General features: G+C 35.2%; 1 protein-coding gene across 1 annotated transcript in view; it reads right to left on the reverse strand.

Moving 5' to 3' along the window:
- MYOZ2 (myozenin 2) overlaps positions 1-19,493 on the reverse strand; it is a 51,840-nt gene extending 32,347 nt beyond the window's left edge. Inside the window, exons 1-3 of the mRNA XM_003271315.3 lie at positions 19,295-19,493; positions 18,679-18,768; positions 4,816-4,985 (exon numbers count right to left, since the gene is read on the reverse strand). Coding sequence (XP_003271363.2) covers positions 4,816-4,985; positions 18,679-18,754 — 246 coding nt within the window. The 5' untranslated portion in view covers positions 18,755-18,768; positions 19,295-19,493. The remainder of the gene's footprint in view (positions 1-4,815; positions 4,986-18,678; positions 18,769-19,294) is intronic.
- Between the last annotated feature and the right edge of the window lie 237 nt (positions 19,494-19,730).

The following is a 19,730-nucleotide window of genomic DNA, read 5'->3' on the forward strand; positions in this document are numbered from 1 at the left end:
AGCATTTTCCTTCCAGTCAGACCGAATACAAATGCTGATATGGCATTATTCCAATCTTTAGAAATTGTTCCTAATTGCCTAGTGAATAAAATGCAAACTCTTTTGCTTGGTAATGTAGATGTCATACTCACCTCCTAAACATTACCTCTCATTCCTTGCAAACTTCCACAAGCCAGTTCCCCACTACTACCCTCTGCCCTCCTCAGCCCCACAAGCTGTTTCGCCTGCTTGGAATGCCCTCCTTTCTGTTCTTTACTAAACCAAATCCTAGGTTTCCTCTAAGACCCATCTTACAATTTCCCTCTTCTTTCTAACTAACTTAATCTACTGGAAATGTCTCCATATTCTGTATTATCTCAATACTTCAATAAAACCTATGCCACCTTCTCATGCTCTTTCTTTATTTGTTCCTGTTACCTGGGTTTTGGTATTGCATTTATGTCATTTGGAGTCCCCACCCTATTTATAATCTGGTTGAAGTCTAGTTGGCCACTGATGTGATTTGGATATTTGTCCCCTCTAAATCTCATGTTGAAATTTCATTTCCAGTGTTGGAGTTGGGGCCTAATGGGAGGCGTTTTTGGTCATGGAGGTGGATTCCTCATGAATGACTTGGTGCCATCCTCGTAGTAATTAGTTCCTATGAGAACTGATTGTTAAAAGGAACTTGGCACCTCCTCCCTCCTCTCTCTTCCTTCCTTCCTCTCTCACCATGTGATGCCAACTCCCCTTTCCTTTCTGCCATGAGTGGAAGTTTCTGGGGGCCCTTACCAGAAGCAGGTGCTGATGCCATGCTTCTTGTACAGCTCACAGAACCATGAGTCAAATAAACCTCTTTTCATTATAAAGTACCTGGTCTCAGCTATTACTTTATAACAACATGAATGGACTAAGACGGGGATTTTGTGTGTGTGTGTGTGTGTGTGTGTGTGTCTGTGTGTAATATAACATTTTGCATTTTGAACTCAGCTCCTATCTTGAGTGTTGGACTTAATAATTGACTAAATTACTATCTTTTTGTTTTCACTTCTAAACCGAGACTACCTCTTTAAAAAGTGTAAAGTTCATGATAACTTTAATATAAATAAAAAGGCATTTGAGATAAATTTAGGAAGTTTAAATGTATAATGCACAAAGAATAACATTTTCTAAGTTCCTAGAATGTGTTCATTAAATGAATTTCACCTAAACTTACAAATAATTCTACCTATATTAATTTCTAGGAATTGTAATACCTTCTGTAACCTCTTCCTGGGGATTAATGATGAGCAGGAAAATCAACACTTTCTTGTTAGTCATTAAGTATCAGGAGACACCCAATACCTCCACATCATCATTAAGAAAATAAGCAGAGCCTTATAATAGGTAGTAACCTATATAATTATAAGCTTTACATCATAGCATTCCATCATCTGCAATTCCTTTCAGAAAAGTTGGAAAGACAAATGAAAATATGTCTCTTTTTACCTCAGTTAAGTTGACCCTAAAGAAAACAAAACTAGAGCCATATCCTATAGATTATGACTATGTAAATTAAAAACGCATATAGAAGATTCTTTACATGATTTCTGTTAAAATATCAATAGAAATAAAAAGAAAGCTTCTTTGTCTGTTCTATGCTTTGTGCCAAATACATGGTAGAAGTTATTTTTTGAACAAAGCAAACATATATTTAGAGTTCCAATTATTTAGTGTGGTCTTATTTCAGAATTACTTTTAATAGTATACTTCCCATTTTCCCAGTAGTATTTTAGATTTCTAGTGATTCAAAAAATATAATATCCTTTTGCAGTAACTTATAAGAAGAGAATTTTAGTTATCATGAAGCATTCTTCCATTTTACTTTATTTTTGGTGGCCTATTTTCTTCACCCATCTCCATTTTGCAATTTTGGTTAAAAAATAGTTTATGAACTAGGGCTTCAAAATTGGCTCATGTAGCAAGCAATGTTCATTTCTTTTTAGGAACACATATTTACTATTATTACTGTTTGTGTCATAGAAAGTATATGTAGCTTGAATTTGCCAGTGTCCCTCACCAGTAGAATTCAAAGCTACACTTATTTTTTCTGTTTTTAAAATGGTAGTATTTGAACAAATGGCATTAATTACCAGGGGGGTGGTTTATATTTTCATTTATATGAGGTCTTCAACATTATACTAGAATAAGAAATATATAATGCTGAGTTAAATTATTACTTTGACAACATCTGTTGCTCAAGAGAAGCAGTAAAAGTAAAAGCTTGTTCCAGAAAATATAGTCAACAAATTAGATTAATGTGGTATAAATCATATAAGGATCATTCAAGAACTAGATTATAAGTAAATAAAAGCTCTCTTATCTTTCAATGTCATTCGGTTTTTCTATCACTAGATAAAGCCCGTATTTATTTATCTTTGAGCTTGCAGCATAGTATCTAGAATATAATAGACACCCAATAAATATTTGCCAAAAGTATAAATGAATATGAATGGAAATAGACCTGAGTCTAATAATATTTTTGAATTCCTGTCATATTAACGTTTCAAGTTGCAATCTACAGCCTTGACAAAGTAAATGTATCATTGTACAATGTGGCTCACTATCTTCCTTAATGATTTATTGTGCAAGTAATTTTTTGAATTAAGATCAGGCAACACACAGATCGTTAAAGACAGAAGGCACCTGAGAGAGCAATGGAGTGTGTACCTTTATTTTTAAAATGAGGGGGAAAATTCAGAAAGGCAAAAAAAAAAAAAAAAAAAAAAGGCAACCCTTTTTGAGTTAACGCTAAATCACATGGCTGGTAGGACAGCCAGGACCAAACCTTGGTCTCCTGATTCCCAGGCAAGATTTTCCTTTAATTACACCATGAGAGAAGTTGGTGCCAAGAACTCTAGAATTCTGACAGCTGAGTATCAATCTTCTTTATTATGGTGTTGCTTAAGTCAAATGAACGTACTTCCTTGAATACTACTTTCCTTATTTTGAAAGAAGAGTAAAATTCATCACACTTTAGAGTATGTTATGTAACTCAATAAAATATGACTTTATTGCATACATTATTATTGCTTATTGCTTTGAGTTATTGATCAATATTTAATTATTTATTTCAATAAACCTGTTTGGGGTCATTTTATTTATTCAGTGCCCAGTCTTCTGGGAATAGTGAAAAATTGTCAAGACATGTTCTTATATATATTATGTGTAACCAGAACACATTCGAACACAGGTGTATAAAATTATAATCAATAATTTGAATTGGTAATTTTGAATTTGAACTGGTAATAATTTGAATTGGTAATTTGAATTGGTGGTAAGAGAATATGTTGTGTTCATAGGGACATTTTAAATCTTATTGAACCTTTCTTCAGAATTGTAGTTAAAGCATTATTCCTAGAGATGTAAGTGGAAGTTATAAAAACTGACATTATTCATTTATTCAAATGTCTAAACTTGTAGATGACTTTTCAAAGACTTCCTTAAGCCACCTTATTTTGTACTACTCCATAGAGAGCCTTCTCTATTGTCATTATTGAAAGAATATGATTACATAGACTCCAGCAGATGGGGTAGGGATTATTTTTGACTCATACTTACAAGATGTTTTTGATAAGAGGATACTGGGCATATTTATAGGGTACATTGACTTCAATTAAAAAATCACTCCTCACAAGTATAAATACTATAGCTGAGTAAGATTTGATGGCTAACTGAATTCACAATTAGAACTAGATTTAATCAATGGATGGCTGAAGAATGCTCACAAATATGAAAATAAATTTGTTAAGTGTCCTCTCAACATTTTCCGTTAACAAAAAACATAACAAGGAAAATAGAAATATGGGAAAAAAAATTTTGGTGTTTGTGGATGTAGATATTAGTTTCTATAATGTGTTTTAGTAATTATGATAAAATAAATCAGGGAAATTAGTCTGTTTGCTGTAAAGAAGTGAGCTGTCCATTCAAAACAACTTACTAGTGATGGGAGCCGGTAAGTTTTCAGGCTTAAATTTGTAAGTAAATCTTTCATAGCCCTAGGAAGAAACTATCAGTAAATAAAACATATTTGTTGAAGTCATCATGATCTTTTCAAATTTAGGACGAATGCACTGTTCCTTTTTGATTCTTCACGCCAGCCATTTGAATTTTAAAGCCATTTTCCCAAAGCTGGTTGCCTTTCTACTATCAACTTTTTCCTCTACAATCTCTTTAAATAACAGTTTAAGTGAACGTAATATTAATACAATATGTAAAATGTAGTTTGATTTTTGTTTGTTTATTAGCTTTGAGTTGGGGAAATCTCTGTCCAAAGAGTTATATCCAAACTAGTTTTTGTCATTTTAGTGAGTACCAGACTTCCCTACACAATGTGGAGTAAATGCTTTGAGAGGACATTGAATGTGTCTGTAGTTCCCAGGCATGTTTCAGTGCCAAGATTTACTCAACAAATAAAATGCTTATCCTCGCTTGTGGAGCGCTATGTGCTTTGGAAGTGTTTCCATCTCAAACATGTAACTAGTTGTGATAAGACCATGGAAACTTTTAGTACCACTTCTCTCCATTCCCTCTCCCTCCTCTTAGTGGAACAGACAAGTTCCTCAGTGCCAAATCTACAAGTTACAATGTCCCTCTTGAACTAAAAGCATACACATATCATACATAATGCTTCTTTTGTTTACCCACCTAAACTATTCATTATGATAAAAAAAAAAAAGCCTAACAGAATAAATTGAAAGAAGATATATAGAATACTTGCTTGAGAAACTAGTCATACATACAAATTTGGAAATACTGCTCATTCATTTGGATACTACCTGTTCAAGTTATACCTACATTTATTTGTGCTCTAGATTGGTACTGGAAATTTTCAAATGTGTATTTGTCAGATCTTCTTTGACGCATCTTAAATAGCCTGGCACCACGGTTACTGAGATGGGATAATTCTTCCAACATGATGTCTCTGGGGATGCTGACCTTTTTGCCCAGGTCCATGCCATCAACATCTGTAAAACAGCATTCATATGAGTAAAAATCTCAAGGTAAGCATTTTTAATGCTTTTACAAATTTCTTAATTCTAAAATTCCACCACTTTCTAATTGCATGATCATAAGTATGTTACTTATTTTCTCTAAACCTCAGTTCCTTCATCTCTAATGTGGAGCTAATAATACTAATACCTATTGCAAAGCATTAATATGAGAATGAAATAAAAATGCTTCATGTAAAGCATGTAGCCTGGTACCTGGCACATAGTGTGAATAAAAGTTAGCTGTAATTACTACTAGTAAAATTTAGTCTTTCCATATAGAATGAGCTTTCAAATAGCATGGCTTCATAGTTATATTCATAAACTGTGTTTTGCTCCCCACATTTTTATGTGTCAGCTTTAGCTATCCCCCTACTGAAATGCCTACCCTCCCACTCCACCCCACCCCATTTCCCAGACTCGGTCAAAATACTATTTATTCTGCATCTAGCACTGAGTAACCTCCATAAAGTAGGCAGATGGTAAGTATTCAGTGAACTTTTTCCCCAATCCAGCTCAAATGCCATTTATATTAATTTCTTACCTAAAATTTTTATTCATAATTACTCATTCATTCTCTATATTCCCATAACACTGAATCATATATATTTGATTTTGCTTTATTTGTTTTATGGTTTGCATTTTCTTCAGGTTTTACTTTCTGTGTCTCCCATACCTTAAATATATCAGACATTCAGTAAATGTGTTATTTCCTATTTCTATTACTAAACAGTTTTTCCAAAATCCAAAAGAGACACAACCTTTCCACTTGCTTCTTTAATCACTAATATATTTCTGTAATACCCACAGAGTCTTTTTGCCACTGTTGACTACCATTAAATGCATATCTCACCCACGTTAAGATCTTGTGGGGAGCCCAGAATTTCACCCTGTGAGGCTGTAGCAAGTTTCTCCAATACTCCCACTAGGGTGGTGTCAGAGAGACTGAGTGGGAAGTTGGGACTTTCATTCCTTTTCGCCAGTAACTAGCTCCTTGTCTCCGCAGTCTTAGTGAAGACTGTGGGAGTCTGAACTCCTGTCCTCTCCTAGCAATAACAAAGAGGCTCCCCTCAAGTTTCAGTGGAGCCAAATAGGGAACCCAGACTTCTACATTCACCTGGCAGTAATGAGTTGGCACTCCCCTTTCTCTGCTGGAGCAGTGTCAGATAAGAACAGATGAAAAAGAAGGTTTATTTAAAGAGCAAGCGTCTCAGAATATAATGTGAAAATGTCCAGGCTTAAATTTGAAAATCACTTATCATACAAAGAACTAGAAAAATCTCAAACTGAATGAAAAATAAAAAAAAAATCAAATGCCGACACTCTGATGACTGAGATGTTAAAACTATCTGACAAAGATTTTAAAGTACCATAATTTAAAACAATGCTTCAGAAAGCAGTTACGAAACCACCTGAAACAAATTCTTTAAATGGAAAGGTTTTTTTTGCCGATGACTCCATCAGCAGCAGAAAAAAAAAAAAAAAAAAAAAAAAAATCTAGGAGAGAAATGAAAGATGTAAAGAACCAAACAAAAATTTTAGAACACAAAATATAATAACCTGAGTAAAAAGCTCACTGAATAGGCTCAATAGTAAAATAGAGGGGGCAAATGAGAAAAATCACTTAGCTGTTAGAATAATAGAAGTTCCCCAATAAGAATAACACAGAGAAAAATAGACTTGAAAACAAATAAATGAGGTATTCTTAGGGATTCATGGGACTCTAATAAAAGATACAGCATTCATGTCGTTGAAGTTCCAGAAAGAGAGGAAAAATAAGGGGAGGCTGGAAAAGTACTTAAAGAAATCATGGCTGAAAAATGTCCTAAAGTTGACAAGAGATATAAACTTACAGATTCGAGAAGCTAAGAGAACCCTAAACATAATAAACCTGAATAACTCACAACAAGACTTATAATTAAGCTTCTGAAAACTAAAGACAAAGAAAAAATATTGAAAGCCACCAGAGGAAAACAACTTACTTATAAGGGGAAAATAACTAGAATAATAGTGGATTTCTCATCAGAAACCATGGAGGCCAAAAGGAAGTTGTACCATATTTTTCTAGGTGCTGCAAGAAAAGAATTGTCAACCCAGAATCCCATACTCAGTGAAAAATATCCTGCAAGAAATAAAAGGGAACTTGAGACATTCTCAGATGAAGGAAAACTAAGAGAATTTGTTGCCTGAAAGCCTACCCTAAAAGAATGGCTAAATGAAGTTTTTTTTAAGCAGAAGGGAAACAATAAAAGAAGGAAGCCTGGAACATCAGAGATAAAGAAGGTATATAGTAAGCAGAAATATAGGTATATACAATAGGCTTCCCTTCTCCTCTTGAGCTTTCTAAATTATATTTTATTGTAGAAGCCAAAATTATAACACTGACTGATGTAAATGTATGTAGAAGAAATACTTAAGACAATTATTTTATAAACAGGAGAGGATAAAAAGACATCAAAGTATTTTTTTTTTTTTTTTGAGACAGAATCTTATTCTGTCACCCAGGCTGGAGTGCAGTGACCCGATCTTGGCTCACTGCAACCTTCGCCTCCCAGGTTCAAGTGATTCTCCTGCCTCAGCCTCCCAAGTAGCTGAGATTACAGGTGCCTGCCACCACCACACCCAGCTAATTTTTGTATTTTTAGGAGAGACGGGGTTTCTCCATGTTGGCCAGGCTGGTCTCGAACTCCTGACCTCAAGTGATCTGCCCACCTCGGTCTCTCAAAGTGCTGGGATTACAGGCATGAGCCACCGTGCCTGGCCAAAAGTAGATAAATTTTCTATACTTGCACTGGTAAAATGACAACATCAGTAGACTGTGATAAGTTATGAATATATAATGCAATACTTAGAGCAACTCCTGAAAGCTATATGAACAGATACATTTGAAAACACTATACCAAAATGAAACTCTGAAGTAATCTCCAGGAAGGCAGAAAAAAGAACACAGGAATGTAAAACAGAGATGACAAACAGAAAACTAAAAATAAAATTACATACTTAAGATCTAATACATTAATAAATAAATGTAAAGAATCTAAATACATCAATTGATGTCAGATTGGATTAAAAGTGAACCAACTATGGTTTGTTGAACTATGCTGCCTACATGAAACTCACTGCCTATAATAACATTATAAGCAAGTGAAAGTAACAGATTGGAAAAATATATGTCAAGCAACATCAACCAAATATTATCTGATAGTAATATCAGATAAAATCAGAGCAACAAAGATTACCAGAGACAGAGAAGGGCATTATGTAATGATTAAAGTGTGAATCCACAAAGATTACCTAGAAATCCCAAATGTATGTGCACCAAAAACAGAGCTACAAAATATTTAAGGTAAAAAATGTAGAACTAAAAGGAGAAATAGACAAATTTACAATTATAGTTGGAATTTTAATCCCCCCATCTCAACAGATGATAGATCAACTAGGCAGAAGAGCAGTAAGAATATAAAATTCTATAATATTAGCAACCAATAGGACTTAATTGACATTTATATTTTATTCAACAACAATAGAACACACATTTCTTTCAAGTGCCAGTGGAATATATATCAAGATAGATCATATCCTGGGCTATAAAATAAACCTCAACAAATTAAAATGATTAAATTATTCAGAGTGTTAGCACTGATCACAATAAAACCAAACTAGAAATTAGTAATAGAATGATAACAGGAAAATCTCCAAACACTTGGAAACTAATCAACATACTTCTAAATAGTTCATGGGACAAAAAGGAAGTCTCAAAGGAAATGAAAAATTCAGTGAACTAAATGAATATGAAAATACAGCATATCAAAATTTATGGGAAACAACGCAGTGCTGAGAGGAATATTTATAGCACTAAATGCTTGGTTAAAAAAGAAAAAAGTATCAAATCAATAAACTAAGTGTCTACCCCAAAAAATGTAAAAATAAAAGATGAACAAAATAAACCCAAAGCAAGCAGAAGGAAAGAAATAATAAAGATAAGTGCAGAAACCAATGAAATAAAAAACAGAAAAACAATAGAGAAAATCAATGAAGTATGGAGCTGGTTTTTAAAAGATCAGTAAAATTGATAAATCTCTAGTAAGATTAACATAGAAAAGATAGAGAAGACACAAATTAACAATATTAGGAACAAAATAAGAGATAGCATTACAGATACTGCAGATAGCAAACAGATAATAAGAATATTAATACTACAAACAATTCTACATATAAATTCACATAAACTTGAGCACTTAGAAAAAATTGACCAGTTCCTCAAAAAGCACAAATTATCTCAGTTCACCCAACATGAAATGAGTACTTGATTAATTATATTACGATTCAGGCAATTCAATTTATAGTCTAAAAATCTCCTCACCCCCCAAAAGGATTCAGACTTAAATGGTTTCACTGGAGAATTCTACCAAATATTTAAAGAACAATCATCACCAATGCCACATAGTCTCTGCCCCAAAATAGAAGAGAGTTCTTCCTAGTTCATTTCATTAAAGTAATAATACTCTGATACCAAAGCCAGAGAAAGACAACACACACAGACAGGCCAGGCGGGTGGCTCACGCCTGTAATCCTAGCAGTTTGGGAGGCCTGAGTTAGTGGATTGCTTGAGCTCAAGAGTTCAAGACCAGCCTGAGCAACATAATGAAACCACGTGTCTACCAAACACACACACACACACACACACACACACACACACACACACACAAATTTTGCTGGGCATGGTAGTGCGTTGGTCCCAGCTACTTGGGAGGCTGAGGTGGAAGGATCAGTTGAGCCTGGGAGGTGGTTGCAGTGAGCTGAGATCAGGCCACTGCACTCCAACGTGGGTGACAGAGTGAGACCCTCTCTCAAAAAAAAAAATTACAAAACAATATCCTACATACACATAGAAGCAAAATCCTTAACATATTATTAGCAAATATAATTAAGCAATATATAAAAAAGAATTTTATATCATGAGCCAGTGGGGTTTAATCCAGGGAGGCAAGGCTGTTTCACTATTCAAAAATCAATCAATGTAATTCACTATGTTAATAGGCTAAGGAAGAAAAATCACATTACTATATCTTTGAGATCTAGAGCTAGGCAAAGATTCACCATGTTAACGGGCTAAGGAAGAAAAATCACTTTAGTATATCTTTGGGACCTAGGGCTAGGCAAAGAGTTGTTAAACAACACCAAAATCACAATCCATAAAAGGAATAATTGATAAACTGGACATCATCAAAATTAAAAACTTTTGCTCTGAGACAGACCCTGCTAAGAGGATGAAAAGACAAGCTACAGAATGGGAAACAATATTTTCAAAACATGTAACCTTGAAAACAGTCTAGCATAAATACAGAACTGTCAAAATTCACTATTAAAAAAGCAAACAATCCAATTAGAATGTGGGCCAAAGCATGAAGAGGCATTTCAACTGAAGAAGATATACACATGGCAAATAAGCATTTGAAAAGATGGTAAACCTCATCAGTCACTAGGGAAATGCAAATTAAGATCACAATGATATATCACTATACATCTATCAGAATGTCTGTAATGAAAAATGATGACAGCACCATTTGCTGCTGAATGCAGAACTACCCAGCAATACTGGACATTTATCCCAGTGAAATGAAAACTTGTGTTCTTGCAAAATCATATACACAAATGTTCATAGCATCTTCCTTCTTGATCATCAAAAACTGAAAACAGCCCAGATGTACTTCAATGGGTAAACCATTAAAAACACTGTGGTCCATCCACAGCATGGTATTCAGCAACAAAAGGGAACAAATCATTGAGAACAAGACCTGGGTGAATCTCTAGAGAATTACACTGAATGAAAAAGCCATTCCCAAAAGGTTATATGCCATATGATTCCATTTGTATATCATTCTTGAAATTACAGAAAAATTATAGAAATGGAGAGCAGAATAGTGATTGGTCAGGGTTTAAGGAGAGATGGGGCCTAGAGAGAAGTGGGTATGGCTATGAAAGGGCAACATGAGGGACCCTTATGGGAATGGAAATGTTATGTCTCTTGACTGTATCAATGTCAATATTCTGGTTGTGATATTGTACTATAGTTTTGCCTATATTATGTCTTAACTGCATGTGAAACTATGATTATCTAAAAAAAACTCAAAATAAAAAATTTAATTAAGAGCTATCAAGCCATGAAAAGACATGAAGGATTCTCAAATGTATATTTCTAAGTAAAAGAAGCCAGTTGGAAAAATTTACTTACTGTATGATTCCAGCTATTTGGCATTCTGGAAAAGACAAAACTAGAAGGTAGCATAAAGATCAGTAGTTGCCAGGGACTTGGAAGGAGGTAGAGAGAGAGGGATGAATAAGTGGAGCATAGGGGATTTTTAGGGCTGAGAAATTATCCTGTGTGATGCTGTAATGGCAGATACACGACACTGCATTTGTGAAAGCCCGTAGAATTGCATAACACAAAGAGTGAATCCTAATGTAAACTATGGACTTTAGTTAATGCTATGGTTTGAATGTCTGTCCCTTCCAAAGTTCATGTTGAAATTTAATTGCCAGGCCAGGCATGGTGGCTCACGCCTATAATCCCAGCACTTTGGGAGGCCCAGGTGGACGGATCATGAGGTCAGGAGTTTGAGACCAGCCTGGCCAACATGGTGAAACCACATCTCTACTAAAAATACAAAAATTAGCCATGTGTGGTGGTGTGCACCTGTAATCCCAGCTACTTGGGAAGCTGAGGCAGGAGAATCACTTGAACCTGGGAGGCAGAGGTTGCAGTGAGTTGAGATCGGGCCACTGTACTCCAGCCTGGGTGATAGAGCAAGACTCCATCTCAAAAAAGAAAGAAAGAAAGAAAAAGAAAGAAAAGAAAGAAAGAAAGAAAGAAAGAAAGAAAGAAAGAAAGAAAGAAAGAAAGAAAGAGAAAGAGAGAAAGAAAGAAAGAAAGAAGAAAGAAAGAAAGAAAGAAAGAAGAAAGAAAGAAAGAAAGAAAGAAAGAAAGAAAGAAAGAAAGAAAGAAAGGAAGAAAGAAGAAGAAGGAAGAAGAAAGAAGAAGAAGGAAGGAAAGGAAGGAAGGAAGGGAGGAAGGGAGGAAGGGAAAGAAAGAAATTTAATTGCCATTGTAACAGTACTAAGAGCTCAGACCTTTAAAAGGTAATGAAGCCATGAGTACCCCACCCTCATGGGTGGGATTTGTGACCTTATAAAAAGATGAATTCAGCCCGCTTTTCTCTCTTGTCCTCTGCCATGTGATGACTCAGCAAAAAGACCCTCCCTTGATGCTGGCACCTTGATATTAGACTACCTGGCCTCTGGAACCATGAATCAATTTCTGTTCAGTATAAACTACCCAGTATCAGGTATTGTGTTATAGCAGCAAAAATGGAGCTCAACAGTTATCAATATTGGTTCATCAGTTGTTACAAATACACACTGATGCAAGATACTAATAATACAGGAAACAGCAGTGGGGAAGAAGTTTATATAGCAACTCATTGTACTTTCTCCCTCACTTTCCTCAAATCTAAAACTCTAAAAAATAAAGTCTATTATTAAAAATGTTTAAAAATTTTTATACTTCTTCCTAATGCAATGCAGAACAGCTCTGTCTGGCTCTCTAGTATCCCCAAACAAAACAAAACAAAATGCTGCGCTTCACAGTCCCCAGGAATGGTAGAAATAGCCTATGGAAAAGGCATAAGAAAAATAGAGCAGAGTACATGAGGGTATTTTACAACAATTTCCTGGGATTTGCTCATCAACTTTGCTGAGTTCTACAGGGAATATTCACCCTTGCTTATTTGCAAGTGTTTGGAGTCTCTGTTACTATGTGTTTGGACCATGGAAGGATGAGCAAGTTTATTTTTTAGTGTGTCTGTGAATATCCCTCAACATACTGGACAGTGTGATGGAGATGTGATATTTCAACTTTTTGATTCTGAATTCAAAATAGCAAGTTCCATTTAGATTATAAAAGATAGAAGAGATGTTACGCACTTGAGTTTATTTATATCCATTGTAACTGTATGGGGAAAATATGTAATGTTCTACTACTGCATATCTCTTTCCAACTCTGCATTTAGTGCTTCCATGGTGGTAGCTTGAATTTGGCCATGGTGGAAGCATTTATACCACAGAAATTTGCAAATTCTACAAATCAAAACATCCCTACTGCTGCCCCATTCAATAACCAACTGTAAATATATAATAGCATACTAATGGACACATCCATCAATGTCAGGGATATTTTGCATAAACGAAACACAAAATTTTCCAAGGTTTTCTTCCCTTCCCTTCTAATAGTTAAATTTATGATGTCACTGGAGCAAGGGTTTCAGAACCATTTGTGAGTTAAGGAATCTAATGCGTGATCACTCTCATTACTTAAACTTTCAGAGTCAAGAACGCTGTCAGCTGAGCACACAGATTCCAAGTTCAGCTGTTGCCTGCCCTTTACTGCAAACCCTTGCACAGGTTCTTAATGGTGTGTTTAATCTTGATGCTTGATAAATGATATGTTTTATTTAGAATACATATCCTTGCCTTCATGGCTTAGAAGGTTGTCTTTGTGGCATTAGACCATCTATTAAAAATAAGGCTGGGTGTGGTGGCTCACGCCTGTAATCCCAGCACTTTGGGAGGCTGAGGCAGGTGGATCACCCGAGGTCAGGAGTTCAAGATCAGCCCTGCTGACATGGCAAAACCCTGTCTCTACGAAAAAAATACAAAAATTAGCCGAGCGTAGTGGCAGGCACCTGTAATTCCAACTACTCGGGAGGCTGAGGCAGGAGAATCACTTGAACTCAGGAAGCAGAGGTTGCAGTGAGCAGAGATTGCACCACTGCACTCCAGCCTGGGCAACAGAGCAAGTCTCCATCTCAAAAAAAATGAAAAGAAAGAAAGAAAATAATATGGCTAGGTGTACTTTCCTATTGGTGTCATTTATACTGATCCAGAACTTCAGTTAGATGAGTTAATCTAATCCATGGTTTGCAAAGACACTTGCTTACAAATAATTGTAGTAAGACAAAAGACCGTTTAAAACTGTTCTACCATGATTGGCAACTGCAATTGCTAGAGGGTAGCTAGCTGAAGCTTATTTGCTTTAGGGTGGGCTTATTGATTATCTGCATTTGCACAGAACTATTCCTCCTGTCCCTGGACAGTTGGCCTATGTGGTTGAATAATAGTCCATAAAATATGTTCTTCTATAAAGTAACATGTATGTACATATTACATATAACGTGTAAGATCATAGTCCAGACTGTGATTTTGGATAATGCCTTAAAACTCCAATTGATAAAAAGTTCTGTGATAATTATCTCTACAGAAAAAAGTTGATTTTGAATGCCATCTGTGATTCTTTATTTTCTTATTTCATATGTCTTTGTCTTGATTTGAGTTCTAAGGCTATTTTATAAAGTTTTCAAAAATTTGTCATTAATGAAAATATTATTTAAAAATTGTATAAATCTATAAACATTCAAAAAATGACATTACCAATGTATTGAATTATACAAACAGAATAATCTAGTACTGTTTATAGGATGTATGTCTAAAACATATTTGAGCGAAAAAGCCTTCAAAGAAAGTTAGGATGATGGAATAATATAGCTAGAATTGAACTCTGTAATTTCAACTTCAGTGTAAAATACAATTTAGCCTAGGTCTCTTGTACTAGTTTTCTGGAGTGCCTTATTAGAGGTTAGATGCTCAGAAAACTTATGAATTCACAAGGTATGACTGCACACCAGTTTTCAAAATAAAACATGCAAACCTTTCTAGCTCTTATTTTTCTTGGAGCCATGAGAATGCTAATGTGAAAGATTAAAACAAACCACAGAAAATTACCAAACCTGTACACTGAATCATTAAGTTCTTCTTCTATAAACTTTACATATTTGATAGGAGGTATGAAAGGCCTTTTTGGCATCTTCATCTTGATTTTGAAGATTTGATTAGTTACAATTTAAGATACGCTCCTACAAGAGAAGTAAAAGCGGTCTTCATGTAATCTTTCATCTGAAATTCTAGACTTTGTATTTTTTCAAGGAGTCCTTGCAATTTATGTCAATATTATCATTTCCTTTGTTACTGATGGAGGAACTCAAACACACTGATGTTTGGTTTCTGCACATAGCTCAGTAAATTAGAATAATGGAATTTTATAATTAGATGTATCAGCAAATCCAGCCTTCCTCATTTTCTGATGTGAAATCTGATGTCTAGTCTGGAACCCTGGAGCCCTGGTACCACATTAACAATGCACTCCATTTAGAACCTGGGCTTCCTGTTTTCAGACCACAAAGCTAAGCTCTCTTCCTGAAGTTGAAAAAACAACCTGCCCAGTTCTTTTCTGTGTGCTGGGGAAAGCTGTTGCCCAATCATGAGGAGAAAAAAACAAACAAACAAAAAACATAGCAAAAAAAGCCATCCTGGAACCCAGTGAGAGGACTGTAGGGTGACTGAAGCTTACTTCGGAGGCACTGTGGTCTTCTCTATTTATGAAGCTCTTATTCTAAACTGTCAGCAATATCCATGCTTAAAGTCAGAGAACATCATATTCCCAGTTCTTCTTATGGTTTTTAAAATTCCAATTCCTTTCCCCCAGCATTTCTAAACAGATGCCAGTTTCTCTAGAGTGCCTCTCCTTATTTCATTCTGATTGCCCCATCTCTTTATCAGTTTAATACTTCCTATCCTTTTATCCTTTCCTACCTCTCTCTCTTCATTCAGTCTTCAAGTTTCACATGAGTTACTGAACAAGAGAAAAATATGATTAATACTGGAAAATATGTACAGATTTACGGGTAAATTGCACAGGGCTCCTGGGTGGGGACTATTAGAGGCCATCTTTCCTCGTCTCCACAACTAATTCATGCACAGATAATGGCAAATTATTTTTTGTCTTTTACAATAGCACTTGTTAGATGGTAACAATTGTGGCTGAGATACTTTTATATAAAGCACAGAGGTTTGTCTCACAAGAGTAACCAGGACAGCTTTACCATTAGCTCTGCTTCCTGCCAAGGTGATGATGATGGTAATCATAACTATGATATAATGAGGAAGGTAAATCTAAAAGCAGTCAGCCTTCATGTTTGGGATGCTTTTTATTAGTCATTTGTTGAGAGTGTGGTATATTTGCTTCTAGTATATAATTTGAAACCAAATCATAATGGATTCAAAATGAGCAACAATTTGGGGGTGTGATTAGTGGAGGCTGGGAGTTGTCCACCTCTTACTCATTCTATGCAGTTAGCATTATAATCTATATGAAGAGAATTTTTCAATAATTCTTTGAGGTTATCTCTCCTTCTGATGGAATGAGGGCTCTGATGTAAAACTCTCCATTTCTGGTTCTTATATTTTTCTAGAGATTCATCTCAAAGACTCACCGGCTGCAATCTCTTTCCCCTATAAGAATGGGATTGAATTTCCACCTCATGTTAAGAGGACAACAAGTGATTTAGCTAACTCATTGTCACATTTTATACTCCTCCAAGCTAAATGTTTTTGGTAAGTAGTAATAAAAATTAAATGAGTTATGATGCTGAAAAAAAATTCTGATGCACAAGGGGAAAGGAGAGAAGGCAGGAGAAGGGGATTTCGACTGGAACATCCTTTTCAATTTATCTTTATAAAGGACAATCCAGTCAAAATTTGATTTATTTAGTCTTACAACTAAGATCAAAGCAGTTGCATGTTTTATCTTAAATTATTCAGATTTTTACTACTGCAAAATGAAAGTTTGGAGGATCATTCCCAAAAAAGTTTCTCTGAAGTCCATTTTATTTATGCATCCTGAGAAAAAATTATACTCCCATAGCTCCAGATCTCTAAACATCATGCTGTATACAAATACTAAAGTTCCATATAAAATGTCAGAGGAAATAAGAGAAGAAAAATATTTGAGCTGTTTCATAAAGTACTGAAGTTATTTCATCTGGGATGAGCTTGGAAAGAGTCTGATTATCCACACGTTATCTGAAATACTTGACATTCCAACAAAGACAGAGCATGTGACTCCTCTTAAGGGAGCTGATGCTCATCCAGTGACATGGGAGGGAGGGCTTCAGCTGACTTTACGTGGCTAGGATTTACTGGTGGTGAGATAGTGGTTTTGAGTTTTTCCCCTACTTTGATACATAATTGTGTGTTTTCTCCCAAATATTTTTCATAAAAACAATAGTTATGTTTATTAAAAAAGAAAAAAACTTCTTACTCTTATAGATCTATGTCAGAGCTAACAGAGTAGACTCCAACACATGACTTAGGCTGGAATACATTAAATGGACTGACTGTTTTATGATTAGGATGTCATTAGAAAATGATAACGTAAAATGTCTATTTTAAGGTAAACAATTTTGTCACCAACTCCAGTGATCATCTGATTTTTGCCACATTGATCAGAAAAGCTATAAAATAATTTCAAGTAAACTACTTGAAGCTGGAAATACAAAGATTAATGAAATTTTAAATGAGGCATGAATTTTGGGACTTTGGATTGGTACAAATTCAGTTCTGGTATCTGATTCAGAATTATTCTCATTTTATTCCAAGCTAATTTGACATTATAGTAAAACATGAGAACCAAGTTGAATCCAGTACAGTGGTTTTGTATTGCAGAAAATAGAAAACAACAACAGGACCTCTTAGTTATGACAACATTGTATGGGGAGCATCTAAAAATCTTTGATTCTGTTCCTCTTGCTTTATGGAAGGTGTAATATGAAAACATTATGCTCAATACTCTTCCCAGGTCTCAAGCTTCTAGGTCTCAATATTGTAGTGGTGAAAGGCTGCATTCCTTGTCAATACAGGCGAAATAAGGAGGCATTCTGAAAATTCCACAAATATATCTGGAATGGCTCAAATCAGCTCCTAAGAGGACCTGAATATTTTTTCTTAACTTTTAAAATTGATGCTATACCTTGCTTATAAACAAAGTTGAATTTCCTTTATAAGAATCAAAATGCAAGTTATAAAGCATTGCTTTCTCAAGTTATTTGCTAGAATTTAAAGAAAAGGAGAGAGTGAAATATTACCTTGCATGTAATATATATTAAAAATTTTTTGAGTCATATGCTTTGAGACTACAATAATTTTATATTTTCTCAGAAGTTACAAATAAAACTAGACTTTGCACACAAAATATGTTAGTAAATCAATTAACAAATATGAAGGATTAAATAAATAAGCAATAGAAATGGAGTTAAATAAAAAGTAATAAATATGAATTGCAACTTAATCGTTTGATAAAAAAGATGATAGAACTTATTTTGAGTGATGTATATAATGTAAGGTAAAAGAAATCAAGCTAAACCATGTGGGATGGACAATGAAGACAAGATTGTATGAGACTTGTCCAGAGAAAAAAAAGAATCGAGAGTGATCTTAACTTATAATGTGGAAGGCAGGCCAAGCAGAATGTACATCAGCTGTCAGATTGCTTCATGCCTTTTATAGCAGTTGTTCCTCTGAAAATAGCTTCCAAATGAGAAAGGATGACTACAAAAGGATTAGTTACCATAGGCTTTTCTACACCCCCTAGAGCTCCAGGTTTGTTATGACAGAACAGCAAGAATCTAAAGGAAGTAAACTATGGAATATTAAACAACGTCAGGATGGAGCCACATTCATGCTGAGCTATATTAATGCTACAAAGGATTTTTATTGATACCATTTCCATGGACTTCCTTCATGATGGCTGTTGCTTGCTGTTTTCTCTGCTTCACCATAGTATTATGTGATAGCATGGTTTTTTTGTTCCCTGTTAAAAACAAAGGGACATTATTGAGGCAATGTGAAGAACTCATTTGGAGTGTCTCATAATCACTGTTTTGAAAGACAACATCTTTGTTCTTTATTAAAAAGTTATCGCTTGCTACTGAAAGACTTCAATATGCATTCCTTATCTGGTGACAGAGTATGTTATTCATTGACAGGCAATGTCACAGTAAACAGAGACCCAGTCTGGACATTAATACAATGATCATCAGGCAGTGAGAAACAAGGAAATTGCTGGTCTCCTTTCCCCTCCCTCTCTTTTCTCCACAGTATTTTAGTCTATCATTGTCTCCTCACTGGCCTTCATTTGTACCAGCATCACACTCCATCAATTCCAGCAAACTGTAAGAATGAAGAAGACACTAGATTAAACCAGAATTCGTTGGTGGTAGCATTTTAATATTGGCAACAGCTGCCCTTTAAAGCAGAGAACGCCCATTTATGAGTCACAACTTCAAATCTCCTTGGACAACTGACTAATAAAACATTTTAGGAAACAACATACTCACCTTGCTGTTAGATTGTGCTTTTTCAGCGGGGATGAATCCCAGTTTGTGGAGGAAGACTCTGGAGATGGACTATAGATGGCACTTGGGCCTGATGGTTTTTATCCTTGAGCATGGGACAGCATGGTCCCTACTCTGACTCAAACTGGGGACTGAGCTTTTCTGAAGAGACTGGCATTCAGCTGACATCAACTGGCTATATATAGCACCAAATACTTTAGCTACTCATATCTTCCTGGCGAAAGGGAGGAACAGAGAAAGATTAGGCTCTCTCCATTGTGTTTTTAGTTTGTGAGATGGTTAAATGAAACGTTCATTGGACATGCAGAAAGTTTTTAGTGAGCACTTTCTGTTGAACAGATAGTAGCCAAAAGGGATTTTAAACACTTTCAAACATCTAGCTCTTATGTTACATGTTAATTGAGGTGGCAAGAGACAC

Source organism: Nomascus leucogenys, chromosome 7b, assembly GCF_006542625.1.
Source record: "Nomascus leucogenys isolate Asia chromosome 7b, Asia_NLE_v1, whole genome shotgun sequence".
Classification (NCBI taxonomy): domain Eukaryota; kingdom Metazoa; phylum Chordata; class Mammalia; order Primates; family Hylobatidae; genus Nomascus; species Nomascus leucogenys.